The sequence below is a fragment of the Schistocerca nitens genome, chromosome 4 (genome assembly GCF_023898315.1).
Source record: "Schistocerca nitens isolate TAMUIC-IGC-003100 chromosome 4, iqSchNite1.1, whole genome shotgun sequence".
Taxonomy (NCBI): domain Eukaryota; kingdom Metazoa; phylum Arthropoda; class Insecta; order Orthoptera; family Acrididae; genus Schistocerca; species Schistocerca nitens.
Genome location: NC_064617.1, coordinates 940,407,370 through 940,431,019, shown reverse-complemented (window position 1 = coordinate 940,431,019; position 23,650 = coordinate 940,407,370). Strand labels below are relative to the sequence as shown.

General features: G+C 42.0%; 1 protein-coding gene across 1 annotated transcript in view; it reads left to right on the top strand.

Moving 5' to 3' along the window:
• The window catches only part of LOC126252696 (homeobox protein EMX1-like), a 336,851-nt gene that overhangs the window by 250,465 nt on the left and 62,736 nt on the right, over window positions 1-23,650 (top strand). The window contains exon 2 of the mRNA XM_049953599.1: window positions 17,947-18,119. Within this exon, the coding sequence (XP_049809556.1) occupies window positions 17,947-18,119 (173 nt within the window). The remainder of the gene's footprint in view (window positions 1-17,946; window positions 18,120-23,650) is intronic.

Genomic DNA, 23,650 nt, shown 5'->3' with positions numbered 1-23,650 from the left:
TTTAAGTAGTTCTAAGTTCTAGGGACTGATTACCTCAGAAGTTAAGTTCCATACTGCTCAGAGCCCTTTGAACCATTTGAACTAAACTTTACGATTATCTAGTAGCAATGTAACATTTTCCCACCTTTAGTGTACCTAGGGCTATAGTTTGTTGGGCGTCGCCAAGTGCTCTCATTATGAAACACTGGATGAACATAGCCCAGATAATTTGCGCTGAATTTTAAGGAAAAGTAAGTTTTTCACACATATCGATGTCTATGACCCCATATCCTCTGAACTATGTAACGTACAATGATATAATTTTGCAGGTAGGTTCAGTAACATATGTAGCTGTCTGAAAAGTGTATCATGAATAGAGTTAGTGATAAAGGGCTAATTAACTAAAATTCCATGCCCGATATTGAAGTTTCACAGCGCGCCATTTTTAGTAAGAGCTAGTTTTCGACGCATCTGTCTATGACATCATCTCTCCTGAACTATCTGTCGCACAATAATGTAATAATTACAAAATTATTTTGTAGGTGCAGTCACTGGTATATGTGGATACTGTCTGCAAACGGTCTTGCCAATAGAGTCAGTAGTAAAGATGTGATAAATTAAAACGCCATACCTGATGCTAAAGTTTTACTGCACGAACAGCGGAAACGTAGTAAGCGATACAGTTTTTTCTTTCAATCATTTTTTGGGGGATGACAGCGAGAAAATGTTTCGTAAAAGTTTGAAATTATTTGTGTAGTTTGTTGGAAGCCGGTAAGTGCTCTCATTCTCAAAAATACTTTAAAAGTAAATAAATTATAATTACAGGCCATGCCGGAAAATGTTGTCATTTCAGTCGTATAATAAAATTGTCAGTAACTTTTTTTAAGGAGCCGTCGAAGGATTCGTCTTTCGTTAAAGGCCAGGAAGTTTCAGTTGTAACTTAATTAGAGACGCAAACTGAAGTCTCTTAAACGAAGTCACTGAGACACTTAAATCTAAGTAGCCGGACAGACATTTGAGCGAATTCATCGTCATCACCAGCGCTTGTATTAACGAATAGTATGCAACATGATGTGCTGTGCACGTAAATTAAGAACATGGAATTTATGACTGCAAAAAGGAACCTTACATTTTATAACCCCACATAAGTTTTATTACGTTTTTCCCCGCATTTTGTGGCTGCATGATTACAGTCACTGTACAATGAGAAATATGAGAACCTTAGACCGCTGCCATTGATAGAGTTTGTCGATATTCAAATTATTTAGTGAAGCAACCTGTTCAAGAGCTACACAGTGAGGTGACAATAGTAATGGGCTAGCGAAATGCACATATGCAGATGGCGTTAGTATCGCGTACACAGGATTTTACTCGGGTGGTTCATGTGGAAACATTTCCGACGTGATTATGGCCACACGACGAATTAACAGACTTTGAACGCGGAATGATAGTTGGAGCGAGACGTATGGGACATTCAATTTCAGAAATCTTTAGGGAATTCAGTATTACGAGATCCACAGCGTCAAGAGTGTGCCGAGAATACCAAATTTCAGGCATTATCTCTCACCGAAACACTACCCAGTGGCCGACGGTCTTAACTTAACGACTGAGAGCAGCGCCGTTTGTGTGGAGGTGTCAGTGCTAACAGACTAGCAACACTGCGTGAAATAACCGCACAAATCAGTGTGGGACGTACGGCGAACGTATACGTTAGAGCAGTGCGGTGAAATCCGGCGTTAGTGGTCTATGGGAGCAGACGAACGGACAACTGCGCGACATCGCCTATAGCGCCTCTCTTGGGCTCGTGACCATATAGGTTGGGCCATAGACGATTGGACAAGCGTGGCCTGATCAGATGAGTTCCGATTTCAGTTGGTAAGAGCTAATGGTACGGATCGAGTGTGGAGCTGACCCCGCAAAGCCATGGATCCAAGTTGTCAACAAGGCACTGTGCAAGCCAGTCGTGGTTTTATGATGGCCTGTGCTATGTTTACATGGAATGGGATGGATCCCGTGGTCCAACTGAACCGATCATTGACTGGAAATGGTTACGTCCGACTACTTGGAGGCCTTTCGCACCCATTCATGGACTTTATGTTCCCAAACAACAATGGAATTTTTGTGGATGATAATATGCGATCTCACCGGGCGACAACTGCGATTGGTTTGAAGAATATTATGGACAATTCGAGCGAATGATTTGGTCAGCCAGATCGCCTAGCATGGAACGGAAACAATGGATCAGTTCCCACAAAGTCCTGCATTGGCAACACTATCGCAAGTATGGACGGCTGTAGAGGCAACACGGCTCAGTATTTATGCAGGAGACGTCCAATGACTTTTGGAGTCCATGCCAGATCAAGCTACTGTACTACGCCGGCCAAACGGAGGTCCGACACGATATTAGGAGATACTCCATGACACCCGTCACATCAGTGTGGTTTTTACATGTTTTGTATCGTAACAGTGTTGAATTGAAGTTGGTGAAGAAGAATACCTGTACTGCGTTCATGTTTTTCTCTCCATACAGTAACGTGAGACGTTTTCTGTGTATCTTGTATTCTGATCTGATCGCTTCATTTTTTCCTTCCGTTTCCAGACGCTCACATCGAGTCTGACGAAACCGACGCCTACTCGGCGTTGATCAATGCAAACAGTTATTGGAACGTCTGTTATCTGCAGCGGTAACGTCTCTATAGAGCCGCAAGAATGCCCTGCGCCAACGACCTGCTGTTAAGTGCAGGCGTATTCCCTTGTTCTTCGAACACTTTATTGGCTTGTGATTTATCTGCAGCACACAAACGCGAAACGATACCACATTGTGTGTAGAATAGGAGGTAGATACAGGAAACTGAAACCTTTCTTCTGGACAGAAAGTAGGGATGGTGTTTCTGAACACACAGAGCAAACTCATTCCGTAGCTGTCTCATTTTTACTGTTTGTGTCCTCAGTTCAAAACGGACGGGAACGTACATGAACAGAGACATAGAGAACACTTTTTAATTTTTGTTTATACTAGGTTGTTTCGAGATAACCTCTAACAAGGCCATTAACGTGACTCAAGATTGTAATGGTCTGCAATGATATGCGGACGGAATGATGTTGCGTTACCTGGTGGAGAAAGATCGCATCTGACGACGCAGAAAGTCAAGGACAGACTGCACTTGTCTGAACCCGTACATGCTTCCAAGCAGACGATCGTTATCAGAGAAATGAGAACAAGTCTGGCAACTTGAACATAATAAATGTACACACCGTTTACTGCAACCCCAAAGAGACATGAAACCTAGAAGTTTCACGCTAAATATGCTAGTCTACAAAGCAGATACTCGAAAATGAACTGATTTACAAAAGTAGATAAGAACACGCTACAAAAAGAGCAATGCTGCCTCGGAAGACTAACCCGAAAACGAGTAAAATAGTTTAGGTGCATGTTAGCACAGAAAATTTCAAAGGAGGACTATTCTGAATTGTTATAGAAGAGAGTATTGACGTAGTACAGCGAAAGCAGTTGAAGTTGAAGACAACGCTGAAAAGATGCGGACGTCTCACTAGCGTACTTACCGTGTTAAGTGATAGTGGACAAGGAGCAGAAGCCAACAACCATACACAGTTAGCAGACAGTTGAGTAAGAACGATGTAACGTGTAATGACAGTATAACAAATACTTCTTAATTCCCCCACGTTCCATTCATAAAATATCTTAGTGATCTGATTCGTCTATTTCTTGAATTCACTGAATAATAAGACGAACTGGCACTCAATGAAGACAACAGTGCGTATGTAACAGTGCGTAAATCCCGTGTAAAATCTATGTTCTAGTGTCAAAGCCTTCTTCCGACAGTAAGAGACTGGAACATAACTACACAGTTAATCGGAAAACAGCAAGAAAAATTTCATCAAAGCCTCTGGAACAAGGAACAGGTGGCGGAGATATTTTTTCGACTACTTCATACCACTTGCGTCTTCTCTGTATCCCCATACGCACCCTTTCTTATACGTCTTTCTTTATGAATGAATGCATTTATTTCTTATTCCTATTTCTCAGGATTATTTGTGTGTCTGTTGGCCGCTCAGCGTCTTGTGTTTTATTTCATTTGTATTGTAAGTCTTATTGGCATCTTCAGAAGATCTGTCGATCTAGGAAAAGCGCTCGAGAATGTAAACTACAGTATTATAAGATATTCAAAATTCTCAGAAAAATAGATGTAAGCTGTAGGGAAGGTCGGTTATGTACAATATGTGTAAGAGCAAAGGAGGAACGCTAAGTCACAAATTTATACAACATTCTCTATGGAGTGCAGCGATCTGTTGCAATATTTAGGTTACAATTACTGTCGAGTTCGCAATAATATTTGTTCATTTACGGGTTTCGGCTTATGTTAAAGCCACCTTCAGAATTTTTTGAACTTACGGCTGGTGCTATCGGATCGTCGGTTTTCTCGTGATACCACTGTCAAAACCGACATGAAAAAACCGACGAGACGCCCGCGCCAGCCGTAAGTCAAAAAATTCTGAAGGTGGCTTTAACATAAACTGAAACCGGTAAATGAACAAATATTATTGCGATCTCGACTGTTGATTTTAACCAGGAATAGTAAGAATGGAAGAACAAGGGCGAAGTGCTCGTATTGTATGCTGTGCTCAAACTGTTTAGTAGTGAATCATGGATTCTGGAGAAAGCGAAACGGAAGAGAGTCGAAGCGTTTGAGATTTGGTGCCACAGAAGTAAGTTGAAAATTAAGGGAACTGATAAGGTAAGGAATGATGCGCTCTGCAGAATCAGCGAGGTTGGATATATGTGGAAAACATTGACAAGAAGAAGGGAAAGGATGGTTGGACATGTGTTAAGACATAAGGAAATAACTCTCATGGTGTATAGGGAGCTGTAGAGGTAGAAACTATGGGGGAAGACAGAGAGAGAGAGTAGAACAGAATCAGCGTATAATTGAGGATGAGTCTATGTGCTACTCTGGGATGAAGAGATGGGCGATCCGAATCAAACCAACCAGATGACTGATGACCCACAGGAAAAGGAAGAAATTTCTGAGCACAGCATTGCATGAATGTGAATCATGGATTATGTGGGGAAGCTGAACAGAAGACAAGCTAACTATTCGTTAAATTGTTTCAGAGCACTCAATGAAGAATTCTTTACCGTCTGTATAATTTTGTGTACGAATGTTTGAGGCATTTTGTATAATACAGGATTCATTAAGCGTATAACACTCCTGTCTGCCAATGCTATACCATAACCTCAAAACTGGAGGCAATTTGCAAATCAGAATTATTTTGTTGGAGTAATAATGGTATAAAGCAACAGAGCAGTGTTACCCCCTGAGAGGAATTTTGTTATGTTGACTGTGTTGTACCTAACGGAGGTGGCTTATCGGAAGTGAAAATCAGAATTACGTAAATATTTGAACAGTACGAACAAAATTTTGCCTATCTGCACTGTTCAACTGATAAAGAAAACGGTCGCCAGCCTAACTAGGCAAGAGAATGATTAACATTCTCGTTTAAGAAAATAGTTATTAGTAATTTTAACGAATAAACACAACCTATACTTTGTCACACGCGAGTGCAATGAACTCTGACACATACATATGTTTACGGTAAGATTGAAACTAACAGTTAGAGCAGCAGAAACTATTTGCAAAATTATAAGATATACCGAAACACACTATTACTTTCAGGCTTTAAAGAAATTATGGTTTTTATAATTACTGGTCTTTCCGTTACTTGTTACCGAGCATTAACACCATAGACAAACTGTGGATCCTTTTATACTATTAATATGCACTTCTAATACAGAGAGACAAACACTTAGCAAAATGAGTATATAACGTTTCACAACTGCAGCTTTCTACTTTTACTACAGTGAGACACAAAATTAACATATATGTAAGATACTGACTCACCTTCTGCGATTTACAAGCAGTAATGTGATCATTTACTAAGCAAAACTTTATAAGCCTCAGTCTTAAGAACTTTTAATTTGAAGTTGGCAACAACACATTAATAAGCAGTTTTACTAGGAAAATTATTTTCAGCAAGCATCATTAACTTTAACTCACTCTCTTGCCACATTAACTTTAACTTTCTCTTTACTCTGTTCAAGAGGCATTAATAAAAAAAAACTGGTCTTTAATGTTCTTTCAGTAGGGACACCCGGTAATCACTTTAGTTCAAATGGAGAGGAACCTGAAAGGTGTTATGATAAGGAAAAAATCAAGGTAAGTACTTAAATTCAGATATAAATTACCTTATACTTGAGCACACTAACACATCCATTAAGCTGATCCTTCACTGTACATCATTGTAGTATTCCTATGCAATGATTGCGCAATGTGGTGGCAACTGCATGTTGGTAGGTGGAATTGCAGGTAGAATTGCTGGACTCTGTCATTTCTTGGTGGCGATGATAGATACAAATTCCAGAATAGTTCCAGCTATTTATCCATCCATCCGAGGCATTGGAAAGTAGCAGAAAAAGCCTCTCTCGGAACCAGCACAATACGCATCTTCTATTACACAGTGCACAGTTTGGTAGCTCGTCCCCGACTCGTAGTTCGTCTCCGACTCGTAGCTCGTCCTCGACTGACTATCAGTTCCACCTTTTCGTCCTAGGCCAACCACACTTTGCGCGCGCTACACAGTTCCGTTCCCGGGAGGAACCACAACAACTTTTACATACAGAATAACTAAGAGCCCTAAGTGAGGATCAGCAGTTTACATAACAGCAACCAAATGCATTAAATAAAACAGAACATTTGCACATATTGTCATCTCTACAAAAAATTAATCATACAAAATTACAATTATATACAGTAAGTTTTGTTCCCTCCAAATGGGACAAAGAATTTAAATGACAGATGCACTACTTTGCATAGAATCAAGCCACAACATCGAAGTTTTAAACAAAGAAAGGAGTATACAATTTTGTGTTATCGGTTCAATCACTCACATTTACAGAAGATCAACGATGTAATTTTAAATAAAACAAAAGCAAAATAAATCAGTAGAGCATTAGAGCTATGGTGTTACAAGCACAGTTACCTATTACTCGTTCCCGGAGAGTGTATTTCCACATTACCTTCAAGATGCACATTACCTTCAGGATGTCGTAGACGCACCAGTGGTTTCATCACATGTTTGCAAATTATTAGGAGAAGGAGGGATAGATATGATCCATGGATAGTGCGCGAAACGTAGGACAATGTATCTGTAGTGTCTCTAAGATACGATAGTTAACAGGAAGAAAATTCTGTCTCTGGTCTAGCTATGTTTGACTACTGCAATAGAGGTGCTGCACAGGCAATCTGAACATCTACCATCGCTTTGTCCCCTGACTTCGATGTTGTAGCGTAAAGTGAAGATCGTTGTCTTTTGATCAATTAACCTGGCAAGACGGGAATATATGTTACGATTAGGTCGCCATTTTGTGAATGAAGATGAAAGACATTGGAGAATTTTTATATTCTGCTGAGCATTGCAAAAAACATTGATCTTATTATTTTGTTATACGTGACATTGCTACAACTGAATGTTTACGTTACAGTGTTTAGTATTTTTTCTTTATTTCAATAAAAACATAGAGCAGGTGCATAAAGAAAGAACCTTATTGTTGTATGCTATCTCTTCCTAAATAAATCGCAACCGTTTCTAAGAGACGTTGAGTAAATTTCGTTTCTCTGAGTTTTTTGATATCTTTTGCCTTTTGTTTCACGAAAGATAAAATTTCACTAGTATAATTCAAAATGAAGTCAGGCAACAATATCGTACCGGTTGGGTATAATTAAACTGACGGTGCTCCAAGTGCTTCAGTGCGGGCTGTACACATTGCAGGACGCTGAAACATAGTAGGCATATTCATTAATCACTGCTCTCACGCAGTATGCTGGAAACATATAGTTCTACTTTCTGCCAACAAATGAAAAAATGGCGTTGTAAGCTGTTAGAATATGGAATGTTTCCTATTTCGACATGAGTATAACGTTTATCGCTTGACGACAAGTTCTCCTTTCTTTTGTGAAGTGACTGTTGGTGTAAAGGGTTAAGAGGATTGAAGTATTCCGTACGAAACGCAATGGCTGTAGAGAAGAAAGGGCTTACACTGTTGATAAAGTTATTTTATCAGAACGGCAGCAGGGAACGTTGCGGGAATATCGCCGACAGAAAGAGCTGCTAAGAGGCCCCGTGTTAATAAATGGGCTAAGGAATGAGATCAAGAAATCTGAAGAAACAAATGACTTTAGTGGTGCAGCAGGGAGAGGGAGGCAGCCCACTTCCATGACAGTTGTTGATGAAGTTGCTGTCGCTATAGCCGACCGTGCAGCACGTGCGTCACATTCTGTAGCCAGTGCTCGAGCTGTGTAACGGGAATAGACTCTCCCTTGGTCAACAATTCAAAAGATTTTTCGGCGCATTTTACACTCGTATCCATACAAAATTCAGAATATGCACCAAATGAAGCCCCAAGATAGGCTACAACTCCCTGACCTTGCCCTTCGTGTTTTGCCACGCTTGGAAGTAGATGACATGTGGGTGGGGAACATCCTTTGGACAGACGAGGCACATTTTACTCTGCATGGTACCGTGAATACACGAAATTGTCGCACATGTTGGACAGGAACATCCACTGCACTCAACTAATGTGACTGTCTGATGTGATTCCATAAGCCCCTTCATTTTCGGCTCGTTTTTCTTGTAGGAGATGACACCTTGCGGGCACGTTAGCTGTACAGTGACATCTGCGCGTTAGAAGGACCTCTCTGTGCAACAAATGATTCCAGCTTTGCAAGAACGGAACAGTATACCCACCACAAGATGTGGAGACAATTCACGTCGCTTGCCAGGTGAAAGATTTGCTTCGAGAAACCTGCAGTAATGACCTCATCATCTCTAGGCAATTTCAAGACTTGTGGCCTTCCAGAACCGCAGACCTGAAGGCATGTGATTTCTGGCTGTGGGGATATGTGAAAGATCGTGTCTGTCAGGGACGTATCCGGACTCTTACTGATCTGGAGGATAGCATATCCCTGTGATGACACCGGATGTCCTGCGAGCAGTATCGGCCATACCATGTTACGGTTGCAGCATTTTGCTGATCATACTCCACGAACACATAGATTAATGAACATACCTACAATGTTTCAGCGTCCTGCGATGTATACAGCCCGCACTACAACACTGAGAACACAGTCACTTTCATTATAACCACCTGGTATAAAATCAGTTAGTAATATTAGAATTGGCGACCGTTACCTATGTCCTTCATTAACATCACGAGTTGCAGCATAGTCGCAGCTGAATTTTCAAGTAATCCGGGAATATGTTTATATACTTTTTATACCAGTTATAGACTACAAAAGTGTTTATTAATCTCGGTCGCTAGTGAACATCTTCAGACCAGAGCAGACACGGTATGCAAATCGTATCGAGTCGGCATATGTAAAAATGGTTCAGTCTTAGAACTGTGGCTGTAACAATTTTGCATATTGTAACATCTCGGTTCAGTTTACAGTGATAAAAGCTATAGAAAGAATAATTCAAAATTAAGAATAGAATTTTTAGGGGGGAAAATAGTGTAGAATCAGAGTTCGGTAATTGCAGATCAAAATTATAGTATATCAGCAAGTAGTTTAATGTCTAAGTACAGCAAAGCCACGGAAGCTCCGTCATGGAGAAGGCAGTGACGTTAAACTCTTGTGATGAAAAACCTATAAAAAGGCCTGATCGTCATTATTGCCGCCTTTTTTCCTTGATTGTTTCGTTAAAGGGCGGGGAACCCGTGTCAGTCAGCGAGACAATAATTAGATTGGACTTTATCGTGTTAAGATTCACGATAAACTGTTAGAATATTACGGAGATTAAAAGTAATGTAGTCCGTAGCTCGTGGTCGTGCGGTAGCATTCTCGCTTCCCGCACCCGGGTTCCCGGGTTCGATTCCCGGTGGGGTCAGGGATTTTCTCTGCCTCGTGATGCATGGGTGTTGTGTGGTGTCCTTAGGTTAGTTAGGTTTAAGTAGTTCTAAGTTCTAGGGGATTGATGACCATAGATGTAAAGTCCCATAGTGCTCAGAGCCATTTGAACCATTTTTTGAAAAGTGATGTACTGTACGATCTCTGACTGTTGGTAGCAACGGAGTATTAAGGGGGTTTTAGGACTATAGTGCTAGATTGAAACTCTACGGGCATATAGACGACAGAAACTCAAATTATCTGCTGATAAGAGTGAATTCAGAGGTACCGGTATTCACATATTAACGTGTGGACTTTTGAAAGTGTCGTGTGCCGTTAGTTGCGAATCTGGACGTAGAGCGCGTGCATATCGGAATTTGCGGACTATTTAGATTCCTCCAGGCTAGGAACCTTTTAAATAGACCATCATCCATCACCATCTTAAACCTCGAATATAGAGTGAAAGTGAAATACAAGAGTGTTGTACTTATTTCATTCACGTAGTACTAATCAGTGAAGGTTTTACGAAACCAAAGCTATTCAGCAGTAAGTCAGCACCATCTAGCGGAAAGCGTAGGCATTAACTAACACGCTAACTGAAGTGAACGTTTACGTGTTTTACGGACTGCTTAATATGAACTTTTGTGACTCTTTGACGTCCCCACTCCATGCGAAAGGTGGCGCAGGCTGTCTTAATCATAAAAGGGGAGAGTTTTAGCCGGGCAAATTACTAAATAAAAGCCGGCCATGGTGGCCGAGCGGTTCTAGGCGCTTCAGTCCGGAACCGCGTGACTGCTACGGTCGCAGGTTCGAATCCTGCCTCGGGCATGGATGTGTGTGATGTCCTTAGGTTAGTTAGGTTTAAGTAGTTCTAAGTTCTAGGGGACTGATGACCACAGATGTTAAGTCCTATAGTGCTCAGAGCCATTTGAACCATTTTACTAAATAAAAGCGATGTTTACAAGACTCGCAGTAATAGCAAAACACAAGGCCCGCACCTCATCGGAGAGTCGTCGCTGTCACGTCGGGAAGTAAAGCCGGAAAACCTACCGACGATACGTATCTACGAGCAGACGTCGACGTGGAGTACCTAAAAAGGGAACCACAAGAGATTTGGGGATGCTTCAATATGCCGACTTGATGTGATTAGCATACTGGTCTGTTCACGTCTGAAGATGGTATTTACCGAGCAAAGCTAGTAACTTGAGCAATGAATGTTTCTGTGGTCCGTAACTGTAATAAAAAGCATATAAGCTTCATTAACATGATTCTAAAACGGCACGCTTTCTCACTGTCCACTACGCCAGAGCACATGTCCACGCTGCAGTGCTGGCGCGACGGTTCCCCGGCTCGGCAGTTGACACCTTCACGCCCATTCCTCAGGATCGCGTCGTCCTTGCGCCGCTGATAGCATCCTGATGGGGTGCGCAGACCGCCCCCGCCGCCGGCAACATCCTGGTACGGTCCCGGTGACATTTGTTGCGCGCGCACGTGCCTCGCGAGTGTTTTGTTTCGGCCGGGCGGTGTCGCGCCGCCCTGATTGGCTCGTTCGACACACGTCCATAAACGTTTATGTGGGTGCGATACGGTAAATGTTAATGTATGTCAGATGGTCGGATGTGTTTTCGTCGGTAAGATAGGAATCTGGGCGCCTCGCTCGCCAGCGCCCCTAGCGGCGGTGTTGGCAAACAGCCGGCTGTCACGCGCCCGCGCCATTCATTTCCCCGTAGTAATGGTGATACAAACCATTCGCCGGCATCAGATAATTATGTAACCTACTTGTTACCGGCGCGATAGAAATCGTACCCCCGAGTCGGTAGTACCCTCCGCTTTTGCGTGATACATAATGCGTTCCTCTTGCGGTATTCAGGGGCTGTCGACAACTCGTAAATTGAGTGCCCCATTGTTAACGGGTTCCCAGCCACGTAAAACTTCACAGCGAAATTAGCAAATGATCTATTGTATAAGCGTTTCCGTTAAGAGCGGATCGTCGGAAAGCCGTTAGTCTACTTATTTTTTTTTTTTGTAGCAGTGACAAAAGAAACGTTCAACATCTGCCATTGTGACTGAATTTATTAACCACACCAGACATAGTGTAAGAGAGATTGAACGTTTCTTTCTTATGACCCGTCTTTCTCGGGCTGCCACGGACATCACCATTCTATCTCCCAAAGGTGGTTAAATTGATGCATTATTTGTAGCATTTTTCTGCATAGTAATGTCGCTGTAAGGATGTTGAAGCGATGTCAAGGGTAATGGAGCTAAAGTGACCCTGTAGAAGAAAGAAAGATAACTGTCACAACCGCAAGTAATGAGTTGCAGCTCCTGTAAGCAGTGATGAGGTTAACAGATATATTGTCTTGGCAACAGAGAGAGGTTAGCATGTCGTTAGGTTTGACTATAGAAACGAACTGTTGGCAGCTGCACTTCCTGTGTCATTTTATCTGTGAATTTAGAAGAGAAAATTCTTTCCCTTCCCCAAAATATCGTCGCTAATTTGTGTTATGTAATTCATAAAATTTTAAATTATTAACTCGGAAACAAAAAGTTAAGTAATAAGGTGTAATTATCTGATTTTATAACGGTCCAGCCTGCCGAAAATAGTACTGGATATTTTTTAATATAAAATTTTAGATATATGAAAACCACTTTAATTCTTTTGCTCTGCTTTCACATGTGGTTTTTTGTTTTAATAATTTAGCTTGTAAATTTCACTACAATTTCAAGAGATAATAATTTTCAAAATAACAATGCACCCTCATAGGAAAGGGTCTCAGCGGCTGTAGGAGTATTAACTGCAGGCGGCAGAAGATCTGAAAGACTCAGACGTTCGGTCAAGACATATAATATAACAGTTTTGTCATAGAGCTATGCTCTAGTAGTTTTATTGTACAATGGTCTTTATTGTAAAGTTGCTAGCTCCTTGCTCCTGTCGCACACAATAAAGAAAGACATGTACACTCTCCAGTCTCCTTCAGTTTTAAGCTTCACACTTTTCTGATATACTGGTTGGTTACAAATTATAATTGAAGTGCAGCTAGTGACAGTGGTCCACCGTGTGATTTTAATTATCGTATAACAGCGAAACTTGGTACACATTCTAATCGTTAGAGTATAATCGATTTACGGTGGAAAAAAAATTCCAGTTTCGGCCACCGGGCGCAAATCTGGCGCTGCGAATACAAGAAAGACGTATAGAAATGTTTCCACATGTAATGGATTGGGAACGGGATGTGGACAGAAAAAATCAAACAATTGAGAAAAGCATAATGTTGATTTTATTTTTAGCCGCCGCTTACACAGTTTGTTCAATATTAGCGGTGCAGACGCAGACAGATTTGCACATGTTGACCAAAACTGGAACCAATTTTTTCCAGCATAGATCGGTTCCACAGTAACGCAGTCACCAAGTTGCGCTGTCATACAATTACAGCCCCCACTAGACAATCATGAGAAGTTGCACTTTAATTGTAGCCACGCATTGTTTATGTTCCACACACGAGATATTTTGTAAAACTTTTAAATTGGACATAGACTATATAGTAATGTCTTCGACCAAGTGTCCATTTGTAACTTTTAGATTAGCCGTAGGCTATATAGTAATGTCTTCGACCAAGTGTGTATTTCTTTTTGTATAACTTTTTATTTCTTTGAGGACGCAATCGTGCTGTTACTTTTGTTGACATGTACAGCATTTGATTTTAAGACATTGACGACGGCATGTGTAATTTCATTTTAAATATTATACCAACACATTTTAGTGTGATGAACGCTGACACAGTGACAAGACGCTCATAACGCTCTCATTTTTCCATTTTTACGTACAGACTTAACGTCTGAGTCATTAAGTTGTAACACAATTTCACGGAAATATAATCTGAAATTCATATTTTCGCGTTTCTTATGTGAATTATGCTAAACAGCGCTGTATATAGAGGTTGTGCTCGTAACTACAATTGTCTTTAAAAACCCTTATTACGATGCTATCACATACTCTTCCTCTTCCTCCAAATCTTCCAACGCCACGCACTCCGCCTTGCCTTCCACATCCGTCTACCTTCCTCCACATGGATCCTCTACCATCTTACAAAATTCCCACCCCTCCTCAACCACACAGAACACCTCCGCATCTCCTGTAGCACTCGCAAACTAGGTTCCAATAACCTCGTTGTCTCTCCTTTGATCACTAACCGCGGTATGTTGCCACGTCTTCAAAAACACACCCCTACATCTCTACACCCATATACAATCCATATCCTATCTCAACGCAACTTCAACCAACTCCTTCTCTCAGACAGTGAGATCCGCTCCTACCAACTTTAACTCGTCCCCATCAGTCCCACTCTACATCAGCGCTTCTCTCTCCTTTTCCCTCTTCATCCATCCCTCTCCTTTTCCCCCATCCTCCCCACACTCCACACTCCTCCTCACCGTATTTCTTTCCCACTGTCCGTATTTCCTCCATCTACCTCACCCCCTATCTATCTTTTCCAAAATTTCCCTACTCAACAGGTCCCACCTCTTTACCCACACTCCCTCCATCCTATGGAACACACTCTCTCGTCTGACAATGCTTCTCACCCAATGCAGTTCCTTCACATTTTAAGTGAAAGTGTGGTGCTTGACTGTTTCTTATCATAAGAATTTCACCTCTCTGTGATGTGTGTTTAAAATGTAAATATTTTCGTTTTTTAGCTGTCTTTGATTTTTAATTTAAAATAGAAAAACACAAATTTTGTTTCACATTCTATATTTTTTTAATTAGCTTAGCTGAAGAGTGGAATGTTGTGCTACTGGCTATCCACTACTGGCCTTTCGGGGCGAAGGGGGATGAAATAACAACAAGGAAAAATAAAGATATTGCTTGCTCTATACAAATGTGTGGAATAGCTGTAAGATGGTATATGATTACAATTTCTTATTATGGCGCAACTAATAGAGCTGTGTACATTTTTCTGTACGTATATTTTTGGTTTAATTTTTTCCTGTGTTATTGAAACTGCTGGACTTTTGATAATGTGTTTATTACCAGGCAGCTTGGAAGTGCCCAAAGAGGCGAAATTAGCCAATAACTAATCTGCACCCCTGACGCACACTGAAAACTCTGCGTCACACTACCGTAGAACACCACCAGGGGGACTCCAAAAGAAAATGGTGCAACCCGTTTATGTGATCGAGTATCGTGCGGTAATTTCTTTTCGCCAATAGCGCTGTCAGGTTGGAAGCTGTGGCTTGACGATTTCATTGTGTGCTAGGAATTCAGATAGGAACCGGCAAACAAACGATAAACCAATTACATAACTTAATTTTTTCCAGGTGGTTACTGAACTTTACTACTGCCCACGTAAATCTAGGTTAAAGTGATCGAAGAGAGACCAATGAACCCACAATTTGCGAAACCTAGCAGTGATACTGGTACGTGCAGGTTTTCGTTCAATAATCGGCTTACTTTTTTGTCACTGAAATGACTCAAATGCAGCAGAATAAATTGAATGGGTCAAGAAAGGGTGAAATTAATGAAGAAGCAGGGCCATAAAATAAAAGCAAAAGCGTTCGGAATGCTGTCCGTGGAATGTAATGAACGCGGGGTGAAAATTCAAAATTTATTACGCACCGGCACTTTAACGCGGAATCGTGAGAAGCACTTTAACATTTAGTTTATCTGAGCACGCCTCCGCAACCTACTTACACTTTCACTGATGTTCCTGGATACGATCCTCGAACACAGCTACCAGGGGATCTCCCGTAGAGTTAGTGGGATTACCAGCATTGGGGGAAAGGCTTCGGTGGTTTACACTGCCACTTTATTACAAACCCAAAACAAAACTGCCTGACTCTCCTGTACTACACGGCGTAAAGTAACTCGTCCACTTGGTGGAAGTGACAGTAAGCAAATAGAAAAATATGGAAAATGAACACCGGTCAACAGTCTTCAGTTGAAGGTTTGTGTGCCTACATCAACGAATAGAAAGAGGAATGCTACTCACCTATGAGGAATGTAAGGTGGGACAATAGTAATTGTGTTTCCATTTGTCTGGTGACAGCAGTGGACCAGTTATAGTACCCAGGGTGATTGCAGTGTGTCCTAGTACATAAGAGTCAATGCCAGTTTTGTGATGCGTTTTTAATGACGTCATGTTTACGCGAATAGTACACTGCGATACGTTTTTGAGGAGCTCTTGAGGAGAGATGAAGGATTATCTAATAAAAAATATAGTTTGGTATTTAAAAAGACTTACTGCTGTTCATGTCTTCATAACGAGCAAACAAGAAAAGCAATGATGCTGGTTAATCTCCCTGTAGTATCTAAACGACATTGGCTTGCTACATTTTTTTTTAAATTTTTATTTTGGACGAAATATTAATTAGGCCAATAAATATAAATAGGACACCCAGAATTAAATATACTTGAATGAAATGAATGGATCGATTGGGATGAAATCAATGAAGTATTTGGAACTGATACACGGAAACAACACAAGTGGCAATGGAGGTTTGAATAAGGCTGAAGTATGTGCTTAGATGGCCCAGTAATTTAGGCAGGGGCTGCAGGTTTCCTGTACTCGTCTGGACAAATTTTGAGCTATCGCTTTTGTCTTTCCCAGTTTCTTAAGAGAAGTATAGCTTTTAGATGTATAAAATATTCTCAGACTTCTTACTGCAAAAATTCTTGGTGAAACCTTGAGCTTTCGAGGATTACCAACATAGTCTTCGTCAGTTATTCCTGAGGAAGACGATGGTGGTAATCGTCAAAAGCACGAGGCTTTACTGGGAATTTCCACGGCAAGAAGTCCGGAAATATTTCTTACAAGAGCATTGTAGCCAAAAACTTTGTTCTCATAGCTTGTAGATTCTCGATTTCTCAGAGAGTCCTTTACATATATCTGAAAATGATATTTAGGTCTATGTTTCCGAAATCATACAGGGTGGCGCACTAAATGTGTTACCATTTTGTTTTTGAATATAAACTTTATTGTCAATACAGTCTGAAAGGAACATCTACTACAATGAAGAGCCCTCCATGGAGATTTGTTCTAATTCAGCACATGCTCAATATGTCCACCATTTCGTTTCCTAACTTCCTTCAAACGAACACTGAAGTTAGTGATTACCCTACGGTACATGTCTTCCGTAATTTCTCTGCAAGCTTGAAGAATGAGACTTCTGAGCTCCATTAAATCACGTGGACGTTTCGGGAAAATTTTTTCCTTTAGGTACCCCCAAAGAAAAAAGCCACATAGATTGAGGTCTGGACTATTGGGGGGCCAATTTTGTCCGCATTGAAGCGACCTGGAAACCTGAGTGAAAAGATCCGCATGTCGAAATGCTCGTGTAAAAACTCCAATAGTCCAGACCTCAATCCATGTGACTTTTTTCTTTGGGGGTACCTAAAGGAAAAAAGTTTCCTGAAACGCCCTCGTGATTTAATGGAGCTCAGAAGACTTATTCTTCAAGCTTGCAGAGAAACTACGGAAGACATGTACCGTAGTGTAATCACTAACTTCAGTGTTCGTTTGAAGGAAGTTAGGAAACGAAATGGTGGACATATTGAGCATGTGCTGAGTTAGAACAAATCTCCATGGACGGCTCTTCAGTGTAGTATATGTTCCTTTCAGATTGTATTGACAATAAAGTTTATATTCAAAAACAAAATGGTAACACATTTCGTGCGCCACCCTGTATTTATGGGTTCTTCGGTCACCTCTTGGTAGAACAATGGAATCCGGAGTACAGAGGTTTAAAAAGAGCTGTAACAGGTCATTTAGAACCAGATGGCGGGAGTTGTGATAGGGTAAGTGTTTTTCCCTTTGTTGCCTATATAGACTGCAGCACAGTTTGAAGGTTGGTATAAATATCACAGCTGAGAGGGAAATATATTTAGCATAATTTTAAAAAAGTTGGTGGTATTTGAGTGCAGGTACAGATTTGGAACTGTGTCGCGCCCACTTCCTCTTTGCGCGGTCTCGCAGCGGGCTGAGCACACCGGTGTTTTGGCTGCCCACAGGCCCCGACATCCCCGGCTTCCTGCTGCAGCCGTTCCGCAAGCCGAAGCGCATCCGGACGGCGTTCAGCCCCAGCCAGCTGCTCAAGCTGGAGCACGCCTTCGAGAAGAACCACTACGTGGTAGGCGCCGAGCGCAAGCAGCTGGCGCAGTCCCTCAGCCTCACCGAGACGCAGGTGAGCGGTCGCCCTATCTCTGCTCACACCACGTACCTTCCTGCTTGTGTTCTGCACTGTCCACTCAGTATCGACCTACTATAACCTGCTTTAGAGATCGCCTAACTTTTGACGAAAGCTATCTTCTGTTCTGGAAGTACAGGGTGGAGAGCGGTAAATTGCTGATTTGGGAATGAAACAAAAAAGTAATGAACACTTAATAACTTACATTTATATTTTCCTCATTTGGACAATAATTGCAGTTTCTAATTACATGGTTTAAACAGTATATCTGGCAAATGTCTACCTTCACAATCCACACACTGCCGCAATCGTTTTCTGAAATTCTCACGGGCTGGCCGAGCGGTTCTAGGCGCTACAGTCTGGAACCGCGCGACCGCTACGGTCGCAGGTTATCCTGCCTCGGACATGGATGTGTGTGATGTCCTTAGGTTAGATAGGTTTAAGTAGTTCTAAGTTCTTGAGGACTGATGACCTCAGATGTTAAGTCCCATAGTGCTCAGAGCCATTTGAACCATTTGAATAATTTTCATGTACAATAAACAACAAAAACTCTACTAACATGTAATTAGTCTCCATTGCTCGCCGACTACCAGTAGCACCCAACCACAGTGCTACCGGCGCCGAATACTTATTGCGGCATTGTTCGTGACAACTCGACAAACGCACGAAGTCAACCAGGGTCTTCATATCATTTCTTATTATTCAAAGGGTATAACAGACTATTTTAATAAGTTTATATGTCCTAATGAATACATTGAAAAGAGACGTTTCACCCTTTGACAAATTCATATTTGATGTCTTGTTTGTTTAATGAATAGTATTGAAGCTACAAGTTTTGGCGCAGAAACTGTATCCCTGTAGCCAATGAGAACATATAATTCTTCGCTGGTTCCACGTCAGCTAAAAGCAGGAACTCACCGAACTTGAGTGTCGTGTGCGTACCGACATGTGGCAGCTTTCCTCGGTAGCAAACACATATCACTTTTTTGTGACGTCAGCTGCCTCCGGCAATACGTAAGACGCTTTGGATGACAAGAAAGTAAAGAAGGGTGCAGGAACGAGAAATGTCTCTGTGGTCCATTCCCAGTTCTCACAGATCTTGCACAATTTTTGTCAAACCATATTATTCTTGGTAGCAGTTGGTTCTTGGTCTATCTGTATTTGCTCCCTTTACCGCTCTTGCCCTACCCCTCTCTCCTATTCCTGCTGTGCCGATTTCTGCTCATCTTCTGAGCACTATCTCAGTGTTGCGCAAACCTGCACATCTCTAGCAACAAATCTGTAGCTTTGTTCTTGCTTAATATCTGCACTGTACCTTGCTTCTTATCTTTTGTTCGAATATTCGCTGTGTTCGGTAAGACTTTACGAAATGTTCGAGTCATGTTGTTTGTAGACTAACATTTCGTTCGCTGTGGATGTGCACTTCATGGTGCCGGTATATTTACCACTCTGACGAAGACCATTTGCAACGGTGGCTCACTTTGATGAATGTCATTTTTCCTGTACATCATTGTTCCTTTTCAACTGGAGTGGATTATATACAAAAAAACTTCATGAGGCTATAAGTATACTGTGAAGTAATAATTGCAATGCCTAACTCGTTAAACAGACGTGTACAATATGGTTGTTGGTGAGCCGTTACAGGACTTTTTGAGCAACGAAGACTTTCATACTTAAAGATGAGTTAGCCCAGAACATTATTGTATAGGGCGTTACTGAATGAAAACGTGCAAAACATGTCAGCTTACCGATCTGTCTCTCTTAAAGAATTGCAATGATTCTAAATGCAAATGTGGCTGAACTAAAGTGTTTTAGGGAATCCAAAATCTGCTTTTTCCAGTTTTAATTCTCAGCATTACGGATACCTAACAATTTTGAAATTTTCATCGTATTTATTATTTCCTCACCGTGTGTTACACTTATCACTGGTGTAGTACCGGTACCCTAAATATGCACAACTGAATATGTTATGTCTTTTTAAAATTGAGGGTGAGACCACTTACAGAAAACCAGTCAATGATACTTTTAAGAACATTTTTTATCATTTCTTCTGTTTCTGTATATATTCTTGGATTGATTGCAATACTAATGTCATCATCAAAAAGAACTCATTATGCTTGTTGTGCATTAGAAAATTGTTTACGTATACGAAGAAGAATAGTGGACCAGAGATTGAGACTTGAGGAACCCCATACACGTGATTTCTCCCTAGTCAGATCTACGTCCTCCAACCATATTGGTTGAATTAATAAGTACAACTTTCTGCATTCTTTTGGTTGGATGTAACATTATCAAAAATGTTCAAATGGGTGTGAAATCTTATGGGACTTAATTGCTAAGGCCATCAGTCCCTAAGCTTACACACTACTTAACCTAAATTATCCTAAGGACAAACACACACACCTATGCCCGAGGGAGGACTCGAACCTCCGCCGGGACCAGCCGCACAGTCCATGGCTGCAGCGCCTCAGACCGCTCGGCTAATTCTGCGCGACGTGTAACATTATCGATTGGTTCATTAAACCATCAACGCCGTATTCAATTTATCTAGAAAAATTAATATGTATCTACTAAGCCGTCTTCCTCCATTATCTATTCTACTTCCGACGTACCGAAGTTCATCCACTTGTTCAAGAGTACTAATCTAGTGTCTCTACCACCGCGTCTCTCGCATCGTTGATACAACATGCCATTTTTAGTGCATAAGCACATGTCCACCGTTAAGGAGTTGCCTTTGAACGGGTCGTAAGCGATCTGAATGACGCCGTGATACAGAGAGAGAGAATGGTAGGTCTATGCTCGAGGGAATAGGAGGCGAGGTACTTAGCGGCTAGGGGAGGTGACTGGCAGGGTGCGAAGGGCAGCGTAACCGATACGATACGAAATCGGATTAAGGGCGGCAGCGCACGTCCGCCATTAACCTCGTGCCCCGGTGCAGCGGCAGATGTCCCCATCATGGCCGCCATTCCCCCCGCCACGGTGCTTAACGACGCATTAATCACATCTGATGAAGTAAGGAGCGGCCCTTCCTTTTTGTGCCCTGCCTCTCTCCGTGTTGCTGTTATTACTACAAGTATTATTATTAAAGAGATTTATATTTGTTTGCCGGCCAAGAAGAATGGGCGAGATTAGCATTTGAATTTCGAACACGGCTCCGGGGATTGAGACAAAGGCCCGTCCCCGCGGGGAGCCCACGGCGAATCGGATCGCATTACAATGGCGCAGCCAGCAGTCGTGGCGCAGCTGGGCCGCGGGGGACCACGCTAGGTGCGAACGCGGGCTCACCGCCGTCGTGGCTACATCTCCATTTGTAACCAGCACTTGGGCCGGTATGCTCTCTGCCATTGCTTTTCTATGGACAGAACCTGAATGGAAAGGAATATTCACTCATCGTTTCCCAGTTTCCATGCTCCCTACAACTATAATGGGTAGTCATAGAGTGTTAATTAACACCGCTAAAAAATCCTTGGTAGTGTTGGATTTTCTCTACATATTCATCCTCCAGAGCGACATACGAGAGTGATTTGATGAAACTGGCAAAAAAGTAATAAAAATGTTTGTTTCGTAATTGACATTGTCGCGTTTGAGGGATATACACTTGGTCTAGCGATCGTCCAACTTTTTCATCCTATCGGAAAATAGGTTCTGTCAAACTCTGCAAAATGCGCGTTGACTTCAACTATCGCGTCCTCACTTGATGAAAATTTCTTCCCAGCAAACCAATATTTTAAGTTAGGGAACAGGAAGAAGTCAGTTGGGGCTACGTTTGGTGAATATGGTGGATAAGGAACCAATTCAAAGTCCAGTTTGTGTAGTTTCCACACTGTTATCGATGATTTGTGGGGTGATGTATTACCCTGCTGAAGGAGCACTTTTTACGTTCCAACCCTGGCCCTCTCTCAGACGATCCAACAGTGAACCATAACAGGGTCGAACTATGAGTCCGCAGCTGTTGGTTTCGCGGTCGCGTTCTCGCTTCCCGAGCACGGGGTCCCGGGTTCGCTTCCCGGCGGGGTCAGGGATTTTCACCTGCCTCGAGATGACTGGGTGTTTGTGTTGTCCTCATCATTTCATCATCATTCACGAAAGTGGTGAGATTGGACTGAGCAAAGGTTGGGAATTTGTACGGGCGCTGATAACCGCGCAGTTGAGCGCCCCACAAACCAGACATTATCATCGTCATCGAGCTATGGTTCTGCCTTTTTCCAAGTAATCTATAAGGATTATACCTTGAGAATCCCCGAAGACAGTGGCCATCATCTCAACAGCTGACAAAATGTTCTTTGTCTTCTTCGATGCATTTTCACCAGCCTTTGTCCATTTTCTGACTGCCGTTTTGAGTCTGGTGTTTCATCAACAGTCACAAATCAGCGCAAAAATCTTGAGGATTGCTATTAAACTTCGCCAGACATTGTGTTGAAATGTTATGCTGATTCCGGTTTTGCTCGACTGTGAGCAATCGCGGCACCCAACTCGCATGTAGCTGCTTCATAGACAATTCTTTGTGCAGGGTATTATGTACTCGCTCAGCTGAGATGCCTACAGTTTCAGCAATCTCACCAATTTTTATTCGGTGGTCTTACATTACCGTCTCATGGACTCTGTCAATGGTTTTCTTTGTGGAGATCTTACCTGGACGGCCAGAGTGCGCTTTGTCTTCGGTGCTTGTCCGACCACGCTTAAATTCATTAATCCAAAAGTAAATGGTCTTCAGTGATGGTGCACTTCATCCAGTTCCGTTTTGATTTGTGCTGCAGTTCAACCCTTCAAATGAAAATATTTAACAACAGTACGACACTCGGTTTTCTCCATTTTCAATCGCAGTCGACACATTGACCAATTCAGATGCCTGTCAACAATGAAGTATATGCCGAACAGTGTTGAAATTCTTTATACGATCCTTGGAATAGACAAGCTTACCAACCATGAAGCGCAACAAAAATGTTTCATTCTTTCATGGAAATTTACCAGACTTATCAAACCACCCTCGTATTTGTGCCAACGCAGGATGACTTATCAAGAGCTTGATTGTAGAAATCTGCGTTTTGCCTATTCAGTAGGCCTATATGTTCCGCCACAGAAATCAACTCGTCCTCATTCCGAGAATGACGACCACGCAATGGTTTCTTCATCCGAAGAAATACAAACAAACTAATGAATCCAGCGCAGCAGAACACGGACGATGACACAAAATTTGATTGCCCAAGGAAGCAGCAAGTGTGACTGTGTGCTGAGTAGAATGACCTGAGGTGTGTGATCAGTCACGGAACCCAGAGGGCTGCCATCCGTCGTGTGCAAAATGTCGTGCCAGATCTTCAGAACTGATCCAAGACCTATCTTCAGTTTTCCAAATGTCTCTGATTGCGAGACGTTGGTCTTCAAGAACCGGGGCCTAAACTTCTCTAGCGAATCCTGGTTCTTCACGGAGAGGTGGTCTGCTATTTCCCACTTCACCATTCAGACTTGTGTGACCACATTCGAAGCATCTGAACCACCTAAACAGTTTGTCACGCGATGATGCCTTGTTG